General features: G+C 42.4%; 1 protein-coding gene and 1 pseudogene across 1 annotated transcript; one reads left to right on the top strand and one right to left on the bottom strand.

Annotated features, from left to right (window-relative positions):
• Window positions 1-12,966: 12,966 nt before the first annotated feature.
• Window positions 12,967-15,378, bottom strand: LOC113177739 (PRAME family member 12-like). Its single transcript, XM_077791569.1, has 3 exons — window positions 15,092-15,378; window positions 14,258-14,833; window positions 12,967-13,405 (listed from the first exon to the last, which is right to left on the bottom strand). The coding sequence occupies exons 1-3, from the start codon at window positions 15,376-15,378 to the stop codon at window positions 12,967-12,969; spliced, it is 1,302 nt and encodes a 433-aa protein (XP_077647695.1).
• Window positions 15,379-16,406: 1,028 nt separating this feature from the next.
• Window positions 16,407-17,872, top strand: LOC144249117 (eIF5-mimic protein 2-like; annotated as a pseudogene).
• The last annotated feature ends 2,720 nt before the right edge of the window (window positions 17,873-20,592 follow it).

Here is a 20,592-nt window from a genome sequence, read left to right as displayed (position 1 = left end):
TTTGTTTTTAACTTTCCTATTAGTTATTTGAAAGTTTAAATAGCCCTGTTATGTACGCCAGGCACACTGCTATATGCATGTAATCCCTCAGGAAACTGAGGCAGGAGGATTGCAAATTAAAAGCTATCCTCAGCAATTTAGCAAGTTCCTAAACAACTTAGTGAGACCTTGTCTCAAAATAAAATATAAAAAATTGCTGACTTCCCATTAGACCCAACCCATTCAAGAGCCTGTACTCTCACCTGTGGCCTGCACTGGAAGATATGCTGTGTTCCCTTCCTGCAGAAAGCTGGCTGTGAGATACACCAAGAAACCACACAGCACAGAAACAATTTTGAAATGCAAGGGCAGGCCAGTTCTGAAATCTTAAGAGTGCTGCTTCCACACTGGAAGGAGAGAGTGAGTGTGTAGGTAATATGTGTTAGTTTTTTTTTTTTTTTTTAATATAGCTGAGGTGTAGTTTAGTTGGCCTCTGAATGAAAGCCTTTCCTGTGTCAAGGAATTCCCCACCCAACATGGGAGTCTCCAATAAGGTAGGGTCCACTATTAGTTGATAGGAATGAAAAAGTAAAATGTATTTTTCTGCCTCCTGATGTGGTTTGGGGTTAATGCCTAAGGTGTGACCTGTGTCCACAATGTGCTATGTCACCTGGCAGCAGGTCCTATTAAGGATATCTGTGGGGGCTCCAAGCTGTGGTCCAGGCTAGCTGTAAGGATGGCCTTAACCTAAAAATGGCCTAAGCCTAAGTAATTTCAGTTGAAAATAATCCTGCAGGTCCACCAGGCACAGCCTCCAGAGCCCTCTAGTATGAATCAGGTACAGCCTAATAAAGACAAGTCTCTGTCCACAACCCAGTGGAAACTCAGAGTGCAGTCATGGTCATTTGCCTTCACCCTAATGGGAGTCAGAGGTGAGAGGTCAGGGCAGAAATTGTCAAACCATAGGTCGTGACCCAAGAATGTAAGCCATCACTAAGAAACACGGTAATAGCTGATAGGGACTGAAATGGTGAGCTGCACTCATCGCCACATGCTGGAGAGCCTGATGAGGTCCTGCACTAATATCCCAACTCTTGTTATTATCTTCCTGATCCTCTGCATTGTCCTTACTGCTCTCAAACTCTACAGCCACATCTTGACCCTGGTGAGAATGGTGTCTTCCACTTAGTCTCCTCAACCAGCTTTTACATCCAGCCCAGGAGAAGCCTCCATCAGTTCTTGACCTGATCACTGTGGTCTGAGTGAGTGAGCATCTGCTGGACTTCAACCCTTAGACTTGAGACTCTAAACCTGGCACTTGAGCTGAGCATGCAGAGGGAATGTCTGTAATGAGTCTGGCATGATTAAGTGTTTGCTGTGCTCAGAGTTAACTTAGAACTTTTAGTTTTGAATTGATTATGTGTATTGCAGTGCCCAGCATTAAGGAATATGATTTTCTTCAATAAGAACCTATACAATGAAGTTGTATTGAGTGATTTGAGTGAATAAAGCATTGAAAAAAGCATTAGTGTGAGAATATGATTTATTTCTCCCCTCCACTGCAGATGTCACACCTTCGCCCATCCCAACACTAGCCAGGTTCCCTTGGTCCCTGCCCACTTCCACAGCATTGTCCTAACTCTGACAATAATCTTGTGGGCTTTACAACATGCTTACTGTACATTCTCTCTGCTTAAATGTACCTGGGTTAGTTTTTGATACTAGGAACCATGGTTGCCAGTCACAGTGGGACATGCCTGTAATCCCAGTGGCTTAGGAGTCTGAGATAGGAAGATCATGGGTTCACAACAACCTCAGGTATGGCAAGGCACTAAGCTCATCATCCCTAAATTATATTCACAATTGTGCTGGGGATGTTGCTCAGTGGTCAAGAGCCCCTGAGTTTAATCCCTGGTGCCCACCACAAAACCAATGATTGTTGATGTGTGAAAATATGTAGGGTTCAAGTGACCTAGAGAGTAACAAATAAGTGAAAATTATACTTGCTAGCCCAAGGCCAAGTACAGCATTCATTCAGTACCCACAGTGAATTGATTCCAGACCCCCCCCCTTTGTATACCAAACTCTGCACATGTTCAAGGTCCAGGTATAAATGATGCACTGTTTGAATATAACCTATGCACATCCTATGGTGTGCTTTAAACCATCTCGAGGTTTTTTATAACATTTAACACAATGGGAACATTATATAGCAGTTTACACTCTGCTGTTTAGAGAATAATGACAAGAAAAAAGACTCTACACATTCAGCACAGATGAACTTATTTTCAACCATGTTCAATCCAAGGTTTATTGAGTCCAAAGGTGCAGACCCTACAGCCTCAGAGCCCAGATGAGAGACTCAATAGCACAGAAGTATGAGAAGAGGCAGAAGCAAACAGAGACATCAGTTACAGAAGATGACCAAAGAATCAGGAAGAGCAGCCTTGAGAATTAGAAGCACCACAGCTCTGACATCTGCTTGGTGTTGGCACAAAGAGACCTACACCCCTAGGGCCACCAAGGGCATTTCTGAGAAACAAATAAGACTAGCAAAATGCACCTGGTATATTATATTCCGTGCCTAGGTTTCAATAATGAAGGGAATTGTGTCTCTATTAATTTTTCAATGAAACAGTCCAATGTTTCATCTTACCTCAAAGCAATAAGCTTCAGAAACCAGAAACTGAACTAATAGGAAAGGCATAATTGCCCAACATGTTGTATAATTAAACTATTAATTTCCTATAACTTGTATTTTCTGAATTTAAAAAAAAAATATAGACTGTGGCTCAGTGGTTTAGTCTCCTTGTGTTCTACTCCTGGTACCAAAGGGGGAAAATATGAAGATAAAAAGAAAAAGTGACTTTGGTACCTTGTTCTTTTGCTGAATAAAATTTTTGTGGGAAGTTTTAAACAATGTGGATTGTTGTTTATACAGTTGCACATGCTCTAATTCCACCAACTCAGGAGCTGAGGCAAGAGGATTGCAAGTTCACGGACATCCTGAGAGAGTTAATGGTAACCCCTCACATTTTAAAAAATAAAATGTACTAGGGATGTGGTTCAGAGTTAAAGTAACCCTTGGTTCTATCCCCAGCTCCTCCATAAAAGGGGGAGTTTGGTATGTGGTTCAGTGTGTAACATGGGTTTGCTTAATGCTTTCACTAAATCCCTTGTGGCTTTGAAACTTACATATTTTTTTTCTTTTCCCCAAGTCTTCTCCTTCACTTCCTCCTCCCTGATCTTCTTGTCCCTTATGTTCTCCTTCCTGGTTTCTTCTCTCTAATCTAATTTTCTCAGAATCTCCTCTTTAAAAACAACCTATTCAGCACTAATCTCTAGGGTATATAAAGAACTCAAAAAGCTAAGCACCAACAAATCAAGTAATCTAATCAACAAATGGGCCAAGGACCTGAACAGGCACTTCTCAGAAGAGGATATAGAAATAATCCAAAACATATGAAAAGATGTTCATCATCTCTAGCAATCAGAGAAATGCAAATCAAAACTACTCTAAGATATCATCTCACTTCAGTCAGAATGGCTCCTATTATGAAGAGAAACAACAAGAAGTGTTGGCGAGGATGTGGGGGAAAAGGCACACTCGTATATTTCTGGTGGGACTGCAAATTGGTGCAGCCAATTTGTAAAGCAGTATGAAGATTCCTTGGAAATCTGGGAATGCAATTACTATTTGTCAATGTTATTACTCTTGTCAGACTATACCATTAGGTATTTATAGCAGCACAATTCACAACAGCTAAACTGTGGAGCCAACCTAGATGCCCTTCAGTGGATGAATGGATAAAAAAAAATGTGGCATATATACACAATGGAATTTTACTCAGCATTAAAAGAGAATAAAATCATGGCATTTACAGGTAAATGGATGGCATTGGAGAAGATAATGCTAAGTGATGTTAGAAAATCCCCCCAAAAAAACAAATGCCAAACATTTTCTCAGCTTTAAGGAGACTGACTCATAGTGGGGTAGCAAGGGGGACCATGGGAGGAATAGATGAATTCTAGATAAGGCAGAGGAGTAGGAGGGAAAAGAAGGGAGCAGGGGATTAGCAAGGATTGTGGAATGTGATGGACATCATTATACAAATACATGGATGAAGACAAGAATTGGTGTCAACATACTCTATATACAACCAGAGATATAAAACATTGTGCTTTATACATTTAGTAAGAATTGTAATGCATTCCGCTGTCATCTATTTTTTAAAATCAATTTTAAAAATAACAACCTATTCCTCTGATAGTCATAATGACAGCCTTTGGGACAGAAGACCACCTGTTTTTTGTTGTTTTTTTTTCTACCAAAATAATAAACATTCCCTTTCCTTTTTCTTAAAACTGTGTCCTCATTATTACATTAGCATCAGGGACTAGAACAGAGCATTTGAAAACAAGTGCTTTAGTGGTATAGGGAAACTGAGCTCAATACAGAAACTTTAGAGGGTCTACACTCAGACAGTCTTCCCTAGTGACCTACAGTCAAGGAGTGGTAGCACATGCCTGCAAACCCAGCAATGCCAGAGGCTGAAGCAGGAGAAGTACACATGGGAGGCCAGCTTCAGCAAGTTAGCAAGATCCTGTCTCAAAATAAAAAAAATAAAATAAAAAGGAGGTGGAGATGTAGCTCTGTGATAGAGCACCACTGGGTTCAGTCCCCAGTACCAAAAAAGAAACACAAAATGGTGGCACATAGTTTGTGATGCAAAGAGAATATCACATTTCTTTCTCTTCAAATGACCAGAGGTCTGGACTCATTGTCTCTACATGCAGTTTCCCATCATCACAATTGTTTTGATTTCTGCTTTGGTTTAGATCATATGAAACTTCTTTCCTTCTGTTTTCCTTTTCATTTTTCTCTTGTATTTTTTGTTTTGTTTTGGTTTTGGTTTTGGTTCTGGGGATTGAATTTAGGTACACTACACCATAGAACTACATCTCCTTTTCATTTATATATTTTCAGTTTGAGACAGGGTCTCATTAAGTGGCTTAGGGTCTCATTAATTTGCTGAAGCAATTTAATCCTTGCTTAAGCAATTTGATCCTCCTGCCTCAGCCCCAAGTCATTGGAATTACAGATATGTGCCACCACACTGTGCTAAATTTCTATGTCCCCTTTACAAATATGTGTGGGTGTGTTTTACCGGGTATTAAAGCCAAGGGGTGCTCTGTTACAGCTACATCCCAGGCTTTTTCATTTTGTATTTTCAGACAGTGTCTTGTTATATTGCCAAGGGCATTGCTTGAACTCATAATCCACCTGCCTCAGCCTCCCAGGGAGCCAGGATTACAGGTGCAGTTCACATAACCTGGAATGACACAATATTTTTCATGGGCTGGACTATATTCTGATCTATTTCTTTCCCAGGACTCCACTCCAAAGTGGCACGCTGTCACGTGTACAAGAAAAACATGACAATGGAGCCTCATCTCAGAGTTAGCATTTTCCATCTATACTTGAAAATGTTCTCAAATACTATATGTGGCTTTTAGCATTGCTTACATTTAAACAGAGGATGTTGGTACATCTCTGTAATCCATCTATTCAAGAGGCTGCATCAGGACAATCATGAGTTTGAGACTAGTATGGAGAACAAAGTGAGTTCCTGTCTCAGCATAAGACAGGCCTGGAACCAGATGTGGCGGGCCATGATTGTAATCCCAGTGGTTTAGGAGGCTGAGGCACAAGGATCACAAGTTCAAACCCAGCCTCAGCAACTTAACAAGGCCATAAGCAGCTTAGTGAGATCTTGCCTCAATAAAAATTGAAAAGAGCTGGGGATGTTGCTCAGTGGCTAAGTACCCTTAGTTCAAACACCAGTACCAAAAATAGAAGAAGACGAAGAATGGAGAGGAGAAAGGGGGATAGAAGGAGAATAAGGAAAAAGAGAAGGAGAGAAAGAAAATAAAAACAGCTAAGGGCAAATGGAAAACCCTGACTAACGACAGAGTCCACCCACAAGCTGCCCATTCCCTCTACTGGGCACAATGACATCTTTCTCTAGAACCCAGCAGTAGAAAGTTACTTGATAGGAAAAGGGACAGAATGGGACAAGCCTGCCACCTACTGGCTCACTTGATACTAATTTCTAGGTGGCTTTTGCTTCAGATTACACTTTTCTGTGATTGGCGCTGACTATGGAGAGAACAGGCATGAAAATTAATTCAAAACCAATCTCCCCCACCCTCAAAAGTGATTTCCTGTTTGTTTGTTTTGTTATTGGACAGTGTAGGTGCTGGTGGTGCACCTGGGTAGAGGCAACTTGGAGGCCCCTGGGGAGATGAAACTAGAATCTGGACCCTGGTTGTTGGTGAATCTAGCTTTCCTGCTGGGTGTTGTTTCTTCCTGGACTAGAGCTCCTGTGAGCCCTGGTGCAGGCAGAGCCAGGATGCATGTGACCTCTGGGAACCAAGGGCCTCAACTCCCCAACTCCCGCAAAGCCAGTCTTACTACCCTTGCCACTACAGGTTTCTTTCCTGCCCAGGAGAAGCTTTACTCCTCTGGTGGTGCAAAAGAGAAACCGTGGGTCAAGTTGCCCAGGGCCACCTCCACGGTCTGCCAAGCTGCCCATGGTCACTCAAGTAAAAGCCACTCTTTTTCACCTTTGTGGCAAAGATTCCTCTTATGGTGTCTCTGTTTCTTGTTAATTCCATCTAGGGAGCATGGTCCTCTCAACAGCCATCTGGAAATGGAAACAGACCTCAGGCCATGTTCCAACCCTGCCCAAGCCTGCCAATTTCCACTTAGCAAACCCTGCCTGGGGCCACCTCTCCAGCCCCAGCTCCCTGCTCTCCCCTATTTCCAGGTGATGAGTGGACTCCTATGTGCCTTCTGTGGGCACCTCCCAGCCAAACATTCTGGTCATCCCCCCACACCTTCTTTCACTCCAGTGGCTTGGGTCATAAGATTATCTCGACAGTCCTGACAAGCTATCAGACGGAAAGACTGTAGGACAGAAAGGAAAGGACTCTTTGGATTTGGAAAAAGCCTTGGACAAACAAAAACTTTGGAGAAGACACAGGAAGACCCCTGAGGAGGAAAGTTGAATTGTCTTCTGATTGGGATGGCCCCTACCTGGGTTACGGAAACCCTGCTAAAACAAATCATTGTCAGAGAACCTTACCAGTCAGAGAGGGCTTCTGAATCTGCATTTTGTCAATGGTTATTTAGGATTGAAAACATGCTAATTATCAGGATACACACACACACACACACACTCACACAGAGAAATATATCCATTTGATGGATTAATCCACTGATTGGATTATAGCTCTCATAATCTGATCATTTCACCTCTTGCATTAACACACAGGCTTTGGAGGACAATTTATATCCAAACCATATCAGAGACAGTTGCCTTTGACTCATATCTTCTGCTCCCCAACTTCCCAAAGAACTCACAGTTCCCACCTCAGGGGATTATGGAGACTGGACTCTCATATTTAACATACAATGAGACCCCAACCTGGGTGTTGAGGTCCTGAGGAGACCAATGGAGTTCCTCTTTCAGAAGTTCCTCAGGGAGGAATAAGGCCCTGTCATTTGTCTATGTTCCATTAATTCTTTTCATCTTAGATGAGCAGGACCACCTCAGGAAGAAGGCCAGGAAGGTTTTTGAAAGTCTATATTTGTTAAATTCATAATTTTGATCTGATACACCTAGGTTAATATGTTTTTCTGATTACATTCTGCTTTGTTCTAAGGCCAATTTACAAGGGTTAATTCTCAGTGTAATAGGTTTTTAACAAATACCTACAAGGCTTTTGTTTGTCTGTTTTGTGTAGGGGCCCCAGGGTACTGTGTTTCTACATATTTTGCCATGTCTACATATATTTTGGTACTAAAAATTGACATATAAGCTCATAAATTAAAATTTAAAAAATGGATCCAAATACCTTTGCTTCATATAATGTAAAAGGTTCAATTGAAATTGGGTGAATAAATAAAAGTCAAAATGTCTTTAAAGTTACCAATGCACAGTTTTATTTCTAGGTGGTCAAATAGTAAATAAAATGTTAATATCTCTTAAGTGTCTAATATCCATGGTCTCTAGGATTTTTCTTCAATGGGAAAAATTACAAATGCTCTTCAATACACTTGTCTTATATCTTTTTTAAAAAAATGTAAATTAGATTTGACCTATATGAAATTAATCATAGTTGTGTTTGTTAGAGACATCTGATTTGTTTACAAAATTTAAATGTTAACTGTTAAATGTAATATCAAGTAATCAAACTTCTTAAATTCCATAAGGTAAAATATTTAAGCACTGTTGGTGTTTTCATATATTGGTAAATTTAAAAAATTTAAAATTATTTTACGTTATCAAAAAAACAAGGTTACTAAAAGTTAAAAGTTAAAAGTTAAAAGTGGGTATTATCCTATATACAAGTAGTCAAGAGGTTTCAACTGCATTTCAATTAGAATACTATAAATATATTTCCTCTTATTAACATGGATTAATTTATCTAAATTCAGAAATTGATATGGATTATTTGAAGGTATAAACAAAAAGAGGGATCCATGGATTAAAAATAATTAAAAGCTTCTCAATATAAAAGTATATTTAGTAAAAAACATATTTCCAGGTAAGAAAGTCTTTGTGTGGTAAAACATAATTTTTATACATCTAATTAAACAATAGAGTCTAAGTAAGTAATATAAACATCTTAAATAAAGGATAGATGTTAACATGTTTCTTTATAAGTAAGTTGTTTATATATGTAACACAAATAGTTAAAAGTATTCAAGGTTATTCTCTAAGAGCAAATATTAATGTACTGATATAAACCAAAGTTTGATTCACATATTAAAATGACAAACACTTCTTAAAATATTAATTACATTGTGTCTGTTAAGTTTTATTCTCTAGAGCAACTAACTGGACAAATGAAGGTTTGTACACCTCTGGTGAAAGAGTAACTGTTATTTTAGAGTATTGTTCCACATTACAGAGTCTAAAACTTGGTTAATATAAAAACATCAATAAAATTGTAGTACACTACTCTTCTTTACGTATTCAATGTACTTGCTTACTTTGGGTGTACCCCCAAATCTCCCTTCTGTGATTTTTTGGCTTAAATATGAGGCATAACTGAAGGTGGTGTGCTACTCTGACCATCTCGCTTTTAGAGAGTAGAGTGTCTGCTGCTGGCCTGCAATAAAGGCTTAATTAGAATGGCAATGTGTGGTCTGAGAGTTATTTAAGAGTCTCGGTATCGGTATAACATTCATCCAGAGGAATTTTGCAGTCTGAGGCTATTATTCTCCTTTTAGTTATGGCACTTGCTCCCAGGTGCAATGTAATCTCTTGAGGGTTTTAAATTCTCTATGGCCAGGTACTGAGGTGCACATTTACAATCCCAGTAACTTGGGAGGCTGAAGCAGGAGGATTGGAGGTTCCAAGCCAGCCTGGGTGATGTAGTCAGACCCTGTCTCAAATAAAAACATAAAAGGTGTTGGGGGGTGTAGCTAAGTAGTAAAGTGCCCTAGGTACATAATTCCCGGTCTACACACACACACACACACACACACACACACACACACACACACACTCCAGCAGAGACATGCATGCCTTAGCACTTCAAAAGAAAAAAAAAAAGAAAAGACAAGTTGACACAGAAGAGGAATTAGAGTACAGCCAAAAGTAGCAAATAATGTCTCCAGGCTGCAGGCAGAGGACAGGGGTGCTGCACCTGCCTAGCCTGCATGAGGCCTGGGCTTTATCTCCAACACTTCCCCCTCCCTACCCACAAGGTGGTAAAGAATGATTCTAGGTATTTCTAACCATTGGAAGTAAGTGGACTGAGTTTTCCCAGGCAAGGGGGATAGCCACTAGTGATCTGCCATGAGTTCTGGTTCCTGCAAGAGCACCCCAGCCTTAGGTTGCAAGGCAGCAGGGTCCCTGGGCTCAGTATTAGAAGTCCACATAGAGTGGGGGTAGGGTACTGGATTCTGCACTTGTGTCACCCATAACCCTAGGCTTCCTCAATAAAAGTGACCACAGATGTGCCCTGGGGTCTTTCCATCCTTGGACAGGATGAAGGATGAAGAGAGTCATGCTGATGATGACCCAGTGACCCAGTGACCCAGTGCGCTCCTAGCACAGGCCTAGTACTTTCCATAGTTTTCAAATCTCCACGTCAGGCTGGTCCCACTAGCTGCTTTTCCCTCATGGACACTGGTGCTCACAAGGGAAGCCATGTGCCCAGTGAGACATAGCCAGTCCAACGGGTCTGGATGGGATGGGCAGGAAGCTTCACAGTGGTTCCCTGGCATCTGCAGGACATTGAGTTTTCTTTTTTTCTTTTTTTGTAATGGGGATTGAACCCAGGGGTTCTCTACCACTGAGCCACATCTCCAGTCCTTTTAATTTTTTATTGAGATAGGGTCTCCCTAAGTTGCTTAAGGCCTTGCTAATTGCTGGGGCTGGCCTTGATCTTGAGATCCTCCTGTCTCGGCCTCCGCAGTCACTGGGATTACAGGCATGTGCAACCACAACCAGCGCTCTTTATTATTATTATTATTTTTTTTTAAAGAGAGAGTGAGAGATGGAGGGAGAGAAAGAAAGAGAGAGAATTTTTAATATCTATTTTTTAGTTTTCGGCGGACACAACATCTTTGTTTGTATGTGGTGCTGAGGATCGAACCCGGGCCACACGCGTGCCAGGTGAGCACACTACCACTTGAGCCACATCCCCAGCCCAATTATTATTATTATTATACTTTATTTATTTATATGGGATTGAGCTTGGTATAAGGGATTGAGACTTGGGAATTTGCCAATGAGCTACATCCTCAGACCTGCTCTGAATAATAGAATATGAATATGCTGGAGTGCTGCTGAACTGGGTCCTGGAGGGGAGTCTAACACATCTGGCAGGCTGTGCTTTCTTCCCCCTGGAAGACACTATCATGTAGGAAGCTCAGCCCTCCTGAGACCACCAGGCTGAGAAGTGCACCCAACAGGGGGAGGCCCTGGTGGGCAACAGGCCACATACAGAGAAGACCAGAGGGCACTGTGACACATAGCTGTATTCCCAGCAACTCAGGAGGCTGAGGCCGGAGGCTCACAGGTTGGAGGCCAGTCTTAGTAACCTGAGACCCTGTGTCAAAATAAAAAATAAGGACTAGGATGTAGCTCAGTCATAACACTATGTATTAAGCACCTGTGTGGCTAGGCAGGGGGGTCAGGTAGGGTCCACTTGGATGAAGATGGCAGGTGAGTCAGTCTCTGGGACTGGCCACCTATAAGAAGCAAGAATGTGCAATGTGGCCAACTGTGATCCATTCCTTCTATGGAACAACCATGAGTGGACTACGTGGTGTTCAGGGAGGGCCTCTGTGGTGATGACCTGGAGAAGGAGCCAGTCTAGTATTGGGGAATAGGGGGCATATGGGGAGAGCAGAGAGCCCCCCTGCCTGCCCCTTCCACAGCCAGAGCCAGTCACCACAGCGGTTGAACCACTATCCAACTGCTGCCCCTGCCTGGCAAGTAGCAGATTTTCACCCCAAGAGGGAGAGAGAGAGCCAGTGTGCATGAAGGAGAGTGACTTCGGCAACATGCTGTAGCTGCAGAAGGTGACAGCACTTTGATCTTTCTTGACACTCCTCCCAAACTGCAGCCTGGCCACAATTCATATCTGAGCCCTGTTGGAACACTGGTCCACTAGTTCTGGAAGCTGCAGATGCTTGGAGCAAGGAGAGAGTTATTTGATCGCAAAAAGAATAGTGGAGAAATGGTTTGGTAAAATCCACAAGAATGGGGTCCAGGAGTGTCCTGCTTTATTGATCACACTGGGCAGATTGACAGCAAATGACCAAATAAAAAAATCCATTTTGAGCTCCCACCAAACAGAAAACAATCCTAGTCTTGAATCCCGTTCCTCAGTTATGCCAGAAGATAGCCTTCAACCTCCAGTGGTGTCTGAATTAGGCAACTGGAATTTTTTAAAATAGCCTGGTCACATAGTGCAGACTAAAATTTTAAAGTACCTATGGTTTCTGTCCTATGACCTTGGCTATGGTTGTCTGATCTTTCAGAGTTAACCTCCCCCTTCATTTCCCTGAACAAATCTGCTGGCAGCACCAGGCTTACAGGAGTGCTGGTCTGTCTTGGTAGCTCAGACTTGCTTCTTTGTCCTGAGCAGAGACACAAACACACACACACACACACAAAAAAAAAAAAAAAAAAAAAAAGCAGGGCTTCAAATCCAGCAAAGTAGGTATGGCAGTTATGTTGCACGCTTCCAAAGGATTACAAATTAGCAGCCGGGTGTGGTAGCACACACCTGTAGTCCCAGCAGCTTGGGAGACTGAGGCAGGAGGATCAAGTTCAAGGCTAGCCTCAGCAACTTAAATATGTCCTGGGCAACTTGGAACCTGTCTTAAAAAGGGTTGGGGATGTGGCCTAATTGTTGAGCACCCTTTGATTCAATACCCACACACAAAAAAGAAAATCATCATAGCAGTGAAAATTTAGTACATTTTTATTATGGAATAATAGAGCCAAAAGCCAAGTAGCATAGTAAAATGAAGGCCCTTATACCTATCTTCCTGAAGGCCCATTTTTCAGGGGTACTGGGGATTGAAGCCAGGGCATTTGCCTAGATCTATATCCCTAGTCCTTGTTTTGAGACAATCTTCCTGAGATGTCAAGACTCAAATTTGAGGCCATATGCACACATGAACCCCATTAGACATTCATAAGAAACATTTATTTAGGTTCTGGAGATGAAACTCATGGCCTCATGCATGCAGGGCACATTCTACCTGAGCCTCACCTCCAGCCCAAGAAAGCTAATGTGTAGTGCATGTCAATAATCCCCTGCCTACCGAATTGCCACTGGGTTTCCTGCAATAAAATCTGTATGTTTAAGGTGAAGAACACAATCATAAGAATAAATCTGGATGTCGTGGACAGGCCTGATGTCCTTCAATAGCTGCCTCAATTCCTTCCAAACCTAGTCAAATTTCATTTGGTTGATCTCAGTCCAAAAACCCCAGAGGATTTCATCAAAGCTCTTCAGAGGGGCAGGGTACTTTGCTTGTTCCAGCAACAGGCTAGCAGTGTGGCTCAGCAGGTTCTTAAGAGCAGTCAGGGGGATTTGGTTCCCACAGAAACTGAAGGTTTTGAGCTGGGAACAGTGACCCAGGGTTGGTGAGATGGCATTTAGCTGGGACTCTGTTATCGCACAAAACTGTAAGTCCAGGGTCTCAAGGGTGTGTGCCACGTTCTCCAGCAGGACCCAGAGGGGCTCAGGACTCATATCTTTCATGGAAAAAGAGCTCAGATCCAGACACTTTAGTTTATCAGTGCTTGGACACATGGACAGATGCTTTAAATCCTTCTCCTTGAGCGGACAACCTCTCAGCGAGAGTGTTTTCAAGGGGGTCCGACTCCTGGAGAGAAAGCAAAGAGTTACTTCTGGTGAATGAGGGCACCAAGTGGATATAGTGGGAAATGGTAGGAGAGAACTGTCTAATCCCAAACCCAAGGTCTCCCTGACTTCTGATGATGGTGGACCCCCAGGACACTGTGGGTTGCAGAATCTGCTCCTACACTCACCCATTTCAGGATGAGTCTTTCATCACCACTTGAGTGACCAGGTGGGTCCATCATCTCTAAGGCTCCTCCCCTCACTGCCAAGCCAAAGGCCACAGCTCTGGCCACAGGAGGTCAGGGGGAGTCATGTAGGAAGGAAAATTCTGGGCAAGATGAAGGAAACCAACCCGGGTTATCCACTGGGGAGGCTCACACCCTTTTCCCTCCATCCCTCCTCCTCACCCTCAACTCCAAATCACCACTTGAGGCTCAGAGCAGCCTTCTCCAGGGAGGCATTGGGGGTGGCTCCTCTGCTCCCCGCTGGAGAGCACAGAGTTTCTCTGTTGCAAGGTCAGGTGTGGGGGCTTCCCTCCTCCAATGCCCTCTCCTCTGCCCCATCTCCCACCTCCTTTGCTGGACAGGCCACCCAGAAAAGGAACCTCATCCACCCTCACTAGCTCTTGTCCCTCCCAGCTGGCTTTCCAACATGGTGGCACTTCCCAGACCATGCATCCCGGTTTAGCCCTCTACTTCTGTGTGGGTGGTGATGAGACCATCCTTCAGGACTGAGCAGGGGACCAGAACATGAGGTCACTCTGTCACTCTCCAGCATCTTTTTCCCTGACATGGCTAGTGGCCAGGGCACAAGCCCTTTTAATGCTCAGTAAGCAAAAATGGCTTTTGCGGCAATGCACACAGCTCGTGCTTACAGGAGGATTTTGTGCAGCACTCTGTAGAGGAAGAAGATGTTGTTCATGTAGAGCTCAAGGAGTTTGTTCACTTTCCACAGTTGAAGGCTGAATCTATGAGAATACCACCTGTTTATGGAGCGGCCTGTGAAGACCTGCGGGCTCAAGTCGGAGAGATGGAGGACGCGAAGGTTCCTCATCTCTATCAAGACAAAACAAAAATGTTCCACTATTTCTCTAGTCCAGTGCTGAGCATTCACATCCAGTTCCTGCATGTAGTACAATGGCAGAGTCCTCAGGAATTTAGAGAGTTTCAAGTATAAATCCCTGATCTGTAGCTTCTGGCAGTATATACAGACCACCCCCTTTCTCTCCTCCACCCACTCCCTGAGGCTGCCAAGGAATCTTTGGAAGACTTTGTCCAGATCGAAATCTATGAAGATCTTCAAGTGTGGCTTCAATGCTCTTTGGCTACATTTCTCTCTTTCCTTTGGAGACATGGCCTCTTGTGAGCAGGCGCCCAGTGGGGCTCTGGACCACTCATTGGGGCAGTCCTGATTCACTTCCCGAAAATCGATTGCTTTCAGTTTCCATTTCCTATGGAGAAAATGGGAAGGAGGCTTGAAAAATAGACAAAGACCCGCCGACTTCCAAACTGTGCATTAGACCCCAGTGAACCCCTTGTTCTGGGTGGCTGCTCCTCTGCTCTCCTATTTTTCTCTGAGTCCTTTCTCCTTGAATCCAGCCAGGGACCCTTCCTGTGGAGGGGGCAGGGCATCCTAGTCTCTGGCACCACCTGGTCCACCCTTCACCCTGTCCTGCCTCCCCCAGATGTCTCTTCCTGCCCCCCCTCACCTGGGGTAAATCTTCTGGGAAATCAGCAAGTCTAGCCCTTTCAGTAGGGTTTTTAAGGCCTTCACATCTCTTGTTTTCAGCAGGTAGTCCACAGGCAGACAGGCCAAGGGGCAGGACAGCACCATCTTCTTTAGCATCTCCATGTGACCCCCCATTATAGCCTCCTTGTACAACTGCAGGGTAAGCACCCTTGGCAGGTATTCCAGATTGCGAATGGGCAAGGCCTCATTGCGCAGTATATTCTGTATCACCACATCCTGGAGTGTGGGTATGGTCCTGATGCTCATCCTGTTGAATCTGCAGGGAACAGAGGCACCCTTTCAGGCCAAGCCTGAAAATCCCCTTCTCATCCAGCTGAGGTCCAAATCCTGGTAAGCCATAGCTCTGTGGTGGTGGGGATCAAATCCTCAGTACCCAGATCCACCTCTGGTCCTCCCGACACTAATCCCACTAGTTATCAAGGAGTCTGAAGGCTCACCAGTCCTCCTATGGACAGGTGACTCATCCTCACTTTTGAGATCCTGGGGAGTGAACCAAGGGCTACATGCATGCCAGGGAAGTGCCTTACCACTGATCCACTTCCCAAACCTAAACCTCACTTAGGACCCCCTTAAAGAGAATAGAAATGTCACAGGGCCAATGCCCAGCCTGGTGGCACAAGCCTGTAATTCTAGCAACTTGGGACACTGAGGCAGTAGGACTACAAGTTCAAGCCCAGCCTCAGCAACTTAACAAGACCCAAGGCACTCGTGAGAGACCCAACCAGAATAAATAATTCAAAGGGCTGGAATGTGGCTAAGTGGTAAAGCACCCTGAGTTCAATCCCCATTACCAAAAAATAATTTTTTTAAATAATGAGAACCTCAAGTTCAAGGGCAGACTGGGAAACTGAGCAAGATCTTGTCCGAGGCTGAAGATGTGGTTCAGTGGTATCCAGCTTGCCGAGCATGTGAGGCCCTGGGTTCAATTCCCTGTACCACACATACACACACAAAACCATAAACATATGTGGACATGTACAGATGTAAATCTACATATAGCTATAGCTTAGGAGCTTGCTGAGGGTGGTAGCTCAGTGATATAGGAGGTTACCGAGCCCACATATAGCCTTGGGTTAGATACCCATTGGACCCCAAAAATGAAAATCAGAAGTTTTGGTTGCTGAACTTAGAGGAAGTTTCTTTGGGGTTCCTGGTTTCAGAGGTTCATTCCATGGACAGCCAGCTCCATTGCTCAAGAGGCAGAAGAACATGACCAAACAGAGCCTCAGAAAAGCTGATCAGGGGGGTGGCACTTCTTCCCTCCTCCTCCTCGCGTTAGTTCAGGTCTCAGAGGAGACACCGCTGCAGTTGCCGCCACATCGGGGATTTCTGGCTCTTTTCTCTTTGCCTTAAATTCGGGTGTCTTTTATGAATAATCAAAAGCAGCAAAAGCCAACGCTATCAGGCCAGCGTTTTAAAACCAGAAAAAGAAATGAAAAAGAGAGGTTTGACCCTACTCAGTTTCAAGACTGTATTATTCAAGGCTTAACTGAAATTGGTACTGATTTGGAAGCAGTAGCTATTTCTTGATGCTTCTGGAGCAAAACTTGACTATCGCCGATATGCAGAAACACTCTTTGACATTCTGGTGACTGGTGGAATGCTGGCCCCAGGTGGTACACTGCCAGATGACATGATGCGTACACATGTCTGCGTGTTTGCAGCACAAGAAGACCTAGAGACCATGCAAGAATTTGCTCAGGTTTTTAACAAGTTAATCAGGCGCTACAAATACCTGGAGAAAGGTTTTGAAGATGAAGTTAAAAAGCTGCTGCTGTTCTTAAAGGGTTTTTCAGAGTTGGAGAGGAACAAGCTGGCTATGTTGACTGGTTTTCTTCTGGCTAATGGAACACTTAATGCATCCATTCTTAATAGCCTTTATAATGAGGATTTGGTTAAAGAAGAAGTTTCAGCAGCTTCTGTTGTAAAACTCTTTAAATCATGGATAAATGAAAAAGACATCAATGCAGTAGCTGCAAGTCTTCGGAAAGTCAGCATGGATAACAGACTGATGGAACTTTTTCCTGCCCAAAAGCAAAGCGTTGAACACTTCACAAAGTATTTTACTGAGGCAGGATTGAAAGAGCTTTCAGAGTATGTTCGGAATCAACAGACCATAGGAGCTCGCAAGGAGCTCCAGAAAGAACTTCAAGAACAGAAGTCCCGTGGCGATCCATTTAAGGATATAATTTTATATGTCAAGGAAGAGATGAAAAGAAACAACATTCCAGAACCAGTTGTCATTGGGATAGTCTGGTCAAGTGTAATGAGCACTGTGGAGTGGAACAAAAAAGAGGAGCTTGTAGCAGAGCAAGCCATCAAGCACTTGAAGCAATACAGCCCTCTACTTGCTGCCTTTACTACTCAAGGTCAGTCTGAGCTGACTCTGTTACTGAAGATTCAGGAGTATTGTTATGACAACATTCATTTCATGAAAGCCTTCCAGAAAATAGTGGTGCTTTTTTATAAAGCTGAAGTCCTGAGTGAAGAGCCTATTCTGAAGTGGTATAAAGATGCACATGTTGCAAAGGGGAAAAGTGTCTTCCTTGACCAAACAAAAAAGTTTGTTGAATGGCTCAAAAATGCTGAAGAAGAATCGGAGTCTGAAGCTGAAGAAGGTGACTGAATTTTGAAACTACATCCTCAGTAAAGCAAACAGGAGTTGTAGATAAAATGTCATGTCTCATGTGTCCTGGTTCTTACATCTTCCTACCTCCCTATATCAAGCATGATATAAGGGCTTTCATGGCAAATTTTATTTTAACTGTTTCTATGGTTACTGGAAATTTTGGGTTTAGTTTCTAAAACCATGTTTTAAGTAGCTACAGGAGCTATAGATTTGAATCTAATGTTGCATTAGTCTTTTCAGTTATCTTCTACCTCCTGTATTTTCTACTGTAATAATGTAATTTAAGGCCTTCCACAATGAACAGTTCACTTTATTCCCTGGGTTTTCTATATATAAACAGTTTTCAAGATATGATTTGGTTAAAAATAATTTGTTATAAAAATTCTGTTTGCAAATTAAACTGTAAAAGTATCCAAAGTCTCAAAAGGCAATGGTTTGTGTGATAATTTGGTATGCCTAGAGCCCTATTCATTAATGAAAGTCTCTTACACAGTAATTGAACTCATTAACATGATCCTAAGTATTTGGACCATTGCTTGAATGTTAACATTTACTTGTATTTTTAATCCCAGATGTCCTTAAGTTCAATTGTTTGCTTTCTGTCTCTCATCATTATTGAAGCTATGGAGAACAAACTTGAAGTTTAAGGAATCTCATATGTCAGAGATGGTGGGAAGAAGAAAACTGAGCTTTTTCCCATTGAGAATACAACTAAATGCTTTTTCTGCATTTAGTTGTATCTTTCTAGGCAAAACAAATGGGTACTCTTTTCATATGAACATTTTCAAATGTACCATAGAAGTCTTATTTTGGGCTCAGAATACCCTTAGTTTGATATGAAAGGACTTCTAAAAAAGTGTGAATAGAGGAAATGACTGTTATAGACCCCATAAAATTGTTGAGAATGTTAAGAGTCAGCATGTTCTAATTGGGATCTGAATTTAACTTATATTTCCTTTTGGCTTAGAGCATTTGTTCCAAAGAATGAAGTACAATAATTGTATATTCTCACTTGGTCGTACTGGACTGGTTTCATTCTCTTAGTACATTCAGTAATGACTCAAGCATCTGGCTATTTCTTCTATGTGATTAACCCATTTATTTTAATGGCTGCCTTTTAATTTTTCATCTTTTTATTTTCTTGCTGCTGCCCATCCATGTATGTAGTCATTAAGGGGAAAATATTACAACATTTTTGGGTGGAAAGGCATTGTGTTATAAGTGAATGTTTTGAAGGATTTTTTAATTGAAAGAAACTAGCCTGGAATAATGCCACCAGAGATTGAGTGGAAATTACCCCTTTTGATGGTGCCATTCTTATTAGCCAAGAAGTTGGTATTTAAACATTCATCTTGAGGGAATAACATGTAATATATAATTTGAAATAAAGTTATAGTGACTTTAAGAAGAGCATTATAACAGATAACATTGTGGGGATGGGGTGATTTTGTTAAATAAATAACTTGGATAAAGTTTTCACGTGCAGGCAAAATGTATTCACTAGATTTCTACATAGTGATCTGCTTTTACTTTGTAATTTGTAGTCCGCAAAATACTTTTTTTTTTTTTTTAATAAAGTCCATCCTTACACTTAGGAAAAAAAAAAAGAAAAGCTGATCAGTACAGGGCAGCTTGGAGGTGGTGGGCATGGTGCCAAGAAACTTTAACAGGGCTTCACTGGATGCATTTACTATATCCCTTGTGGCTTTGAAACTTACATGTTTCTCCCCCCACCCCCGCATCTTCTTTTCTCTAACCTTCTCTTTCATGATCTCCCTGATCTCCTTTCTAATCCCATTTTCTTGAATCACCTGTATAAAAGCCCCCTGTTCCTGAGGATAGGCAGAAACACAGGCTATGGGACACTAGTCCCTGTGTTTCTTCTTTGCTAGCAAAACAATAAACCTTTTTCCTTTTTCCATTGCTAATGGATCAGCATGGAGGATGGGGACCAAGCCTTTGGTAACAAAAATATAAACCCAAAGACACACCCCAGGGACCTATTTCCTCCAACCACACCTCACCTGCCTAGAGTTTATCACCCAGTATGTAGTTTTTTCAAATCCATTAAATAGATGAATGTACTGATTATGGATCTTATAACCCAATCGTCTCACCCCTTGCATTAACACTTGAACCATTGGGAGAATACATCCTATCCAAACTGTGACACCAAAATCCAGTAATAAAACATTGATATAAAATGTATACATCACATATATGCGCACATATTCCTTTGTTTTGCGGTGATGGGGTTTGAACACAGGTCCTCATACTAGGCAAGTCCTCTAACACTGAGCAACACCCTCACCCTGTTTTAAGCTCTAAATACAAAATGACTTGTAAAACCACAATACACAAATTTCATGAACTGTCATTTAAAGGAATATAGACTACATATGAAAATTGTCAAGACATTTCAAAATCAAATACATAGCTCTCACCTAAAAATGTTGCACTGGGCCAGGCTCAGTGGCACACGCCTATAATCCCAGCAGCTAGGGAGGCAAAGACAGGAGGATCTTGAAAGCCAGCCTCAGCAAAGGTGAGGCACTAAGCAACTCAGTGAGACCATGTCTAAGCAACTCAGTGAGACCCTGTCTCTAAATAAAATACAAAAATTGGGCTGGGGATGTGGCTCAAATGGTCAAGTGCCCCTGAGTTCAAACTTTGATGCCAAAAAAAAAAATTCAATGGGTGTAGTGGTGCATGCTGCTAACCCCAGGAATTTAGGAGGTTGAGGCAGGAGCATCAAAAGTTTAAGGCCAGCCTTAGCAGTTAGGAAGATTCTAGGCAACTTATTGGGACCCTGTGTCAAAAAAATAAATAAG

The sequence above is a fragment of the Urocitellus parryii genome, chromosome 11, assembly GCF_045843805.1.
Source record: "Urocitellus parryii isolate mUroPar1 chromosome 11, mUroPar1.hap1, whole genome shotgun sequence".
In the NCBI taxonomy this organism is placed as follows: domain Eukaryota; kingdom Metazoa; phylum Chordata; class Mammalia; order Rodentia; family Sciuridae; genus Urocitellus; species Urocitellus parryii.
The sequence above is the reverse complement of the archived record's forward strand: the minus strand, read 5'-3'. Positions and strand labels throughout refer to the sequence as shown.

What these genes read in the sequence shown, in the direction of transcription:
- LOC113177739 (XM_077791569.1), bottom strand. Translation starts at nt 15,378, where the DNA reads ATGAGCATCAGGACCATACCCACACTCCAGGATGTGGTGATACAGAAT. An exon ending in TCCCAGAAGATTTACCCCAG is followed by an intron (nt 14,834 to 15,091) that starts GTGAGGGGGGGC and finishes TTTTCTCCATAG; the next exon opens with GAAATGGAAACTGAAAGCAA. An exon ending in GTGCTGCACAAAATCCTCCT is followed by an intron (nt 13,406 to 14,257) that starts GTAAGCACGAGC and finishes CTTTCTCTCCAG; the next exon opens with GAGTCGGACCCCCTTGAAAA.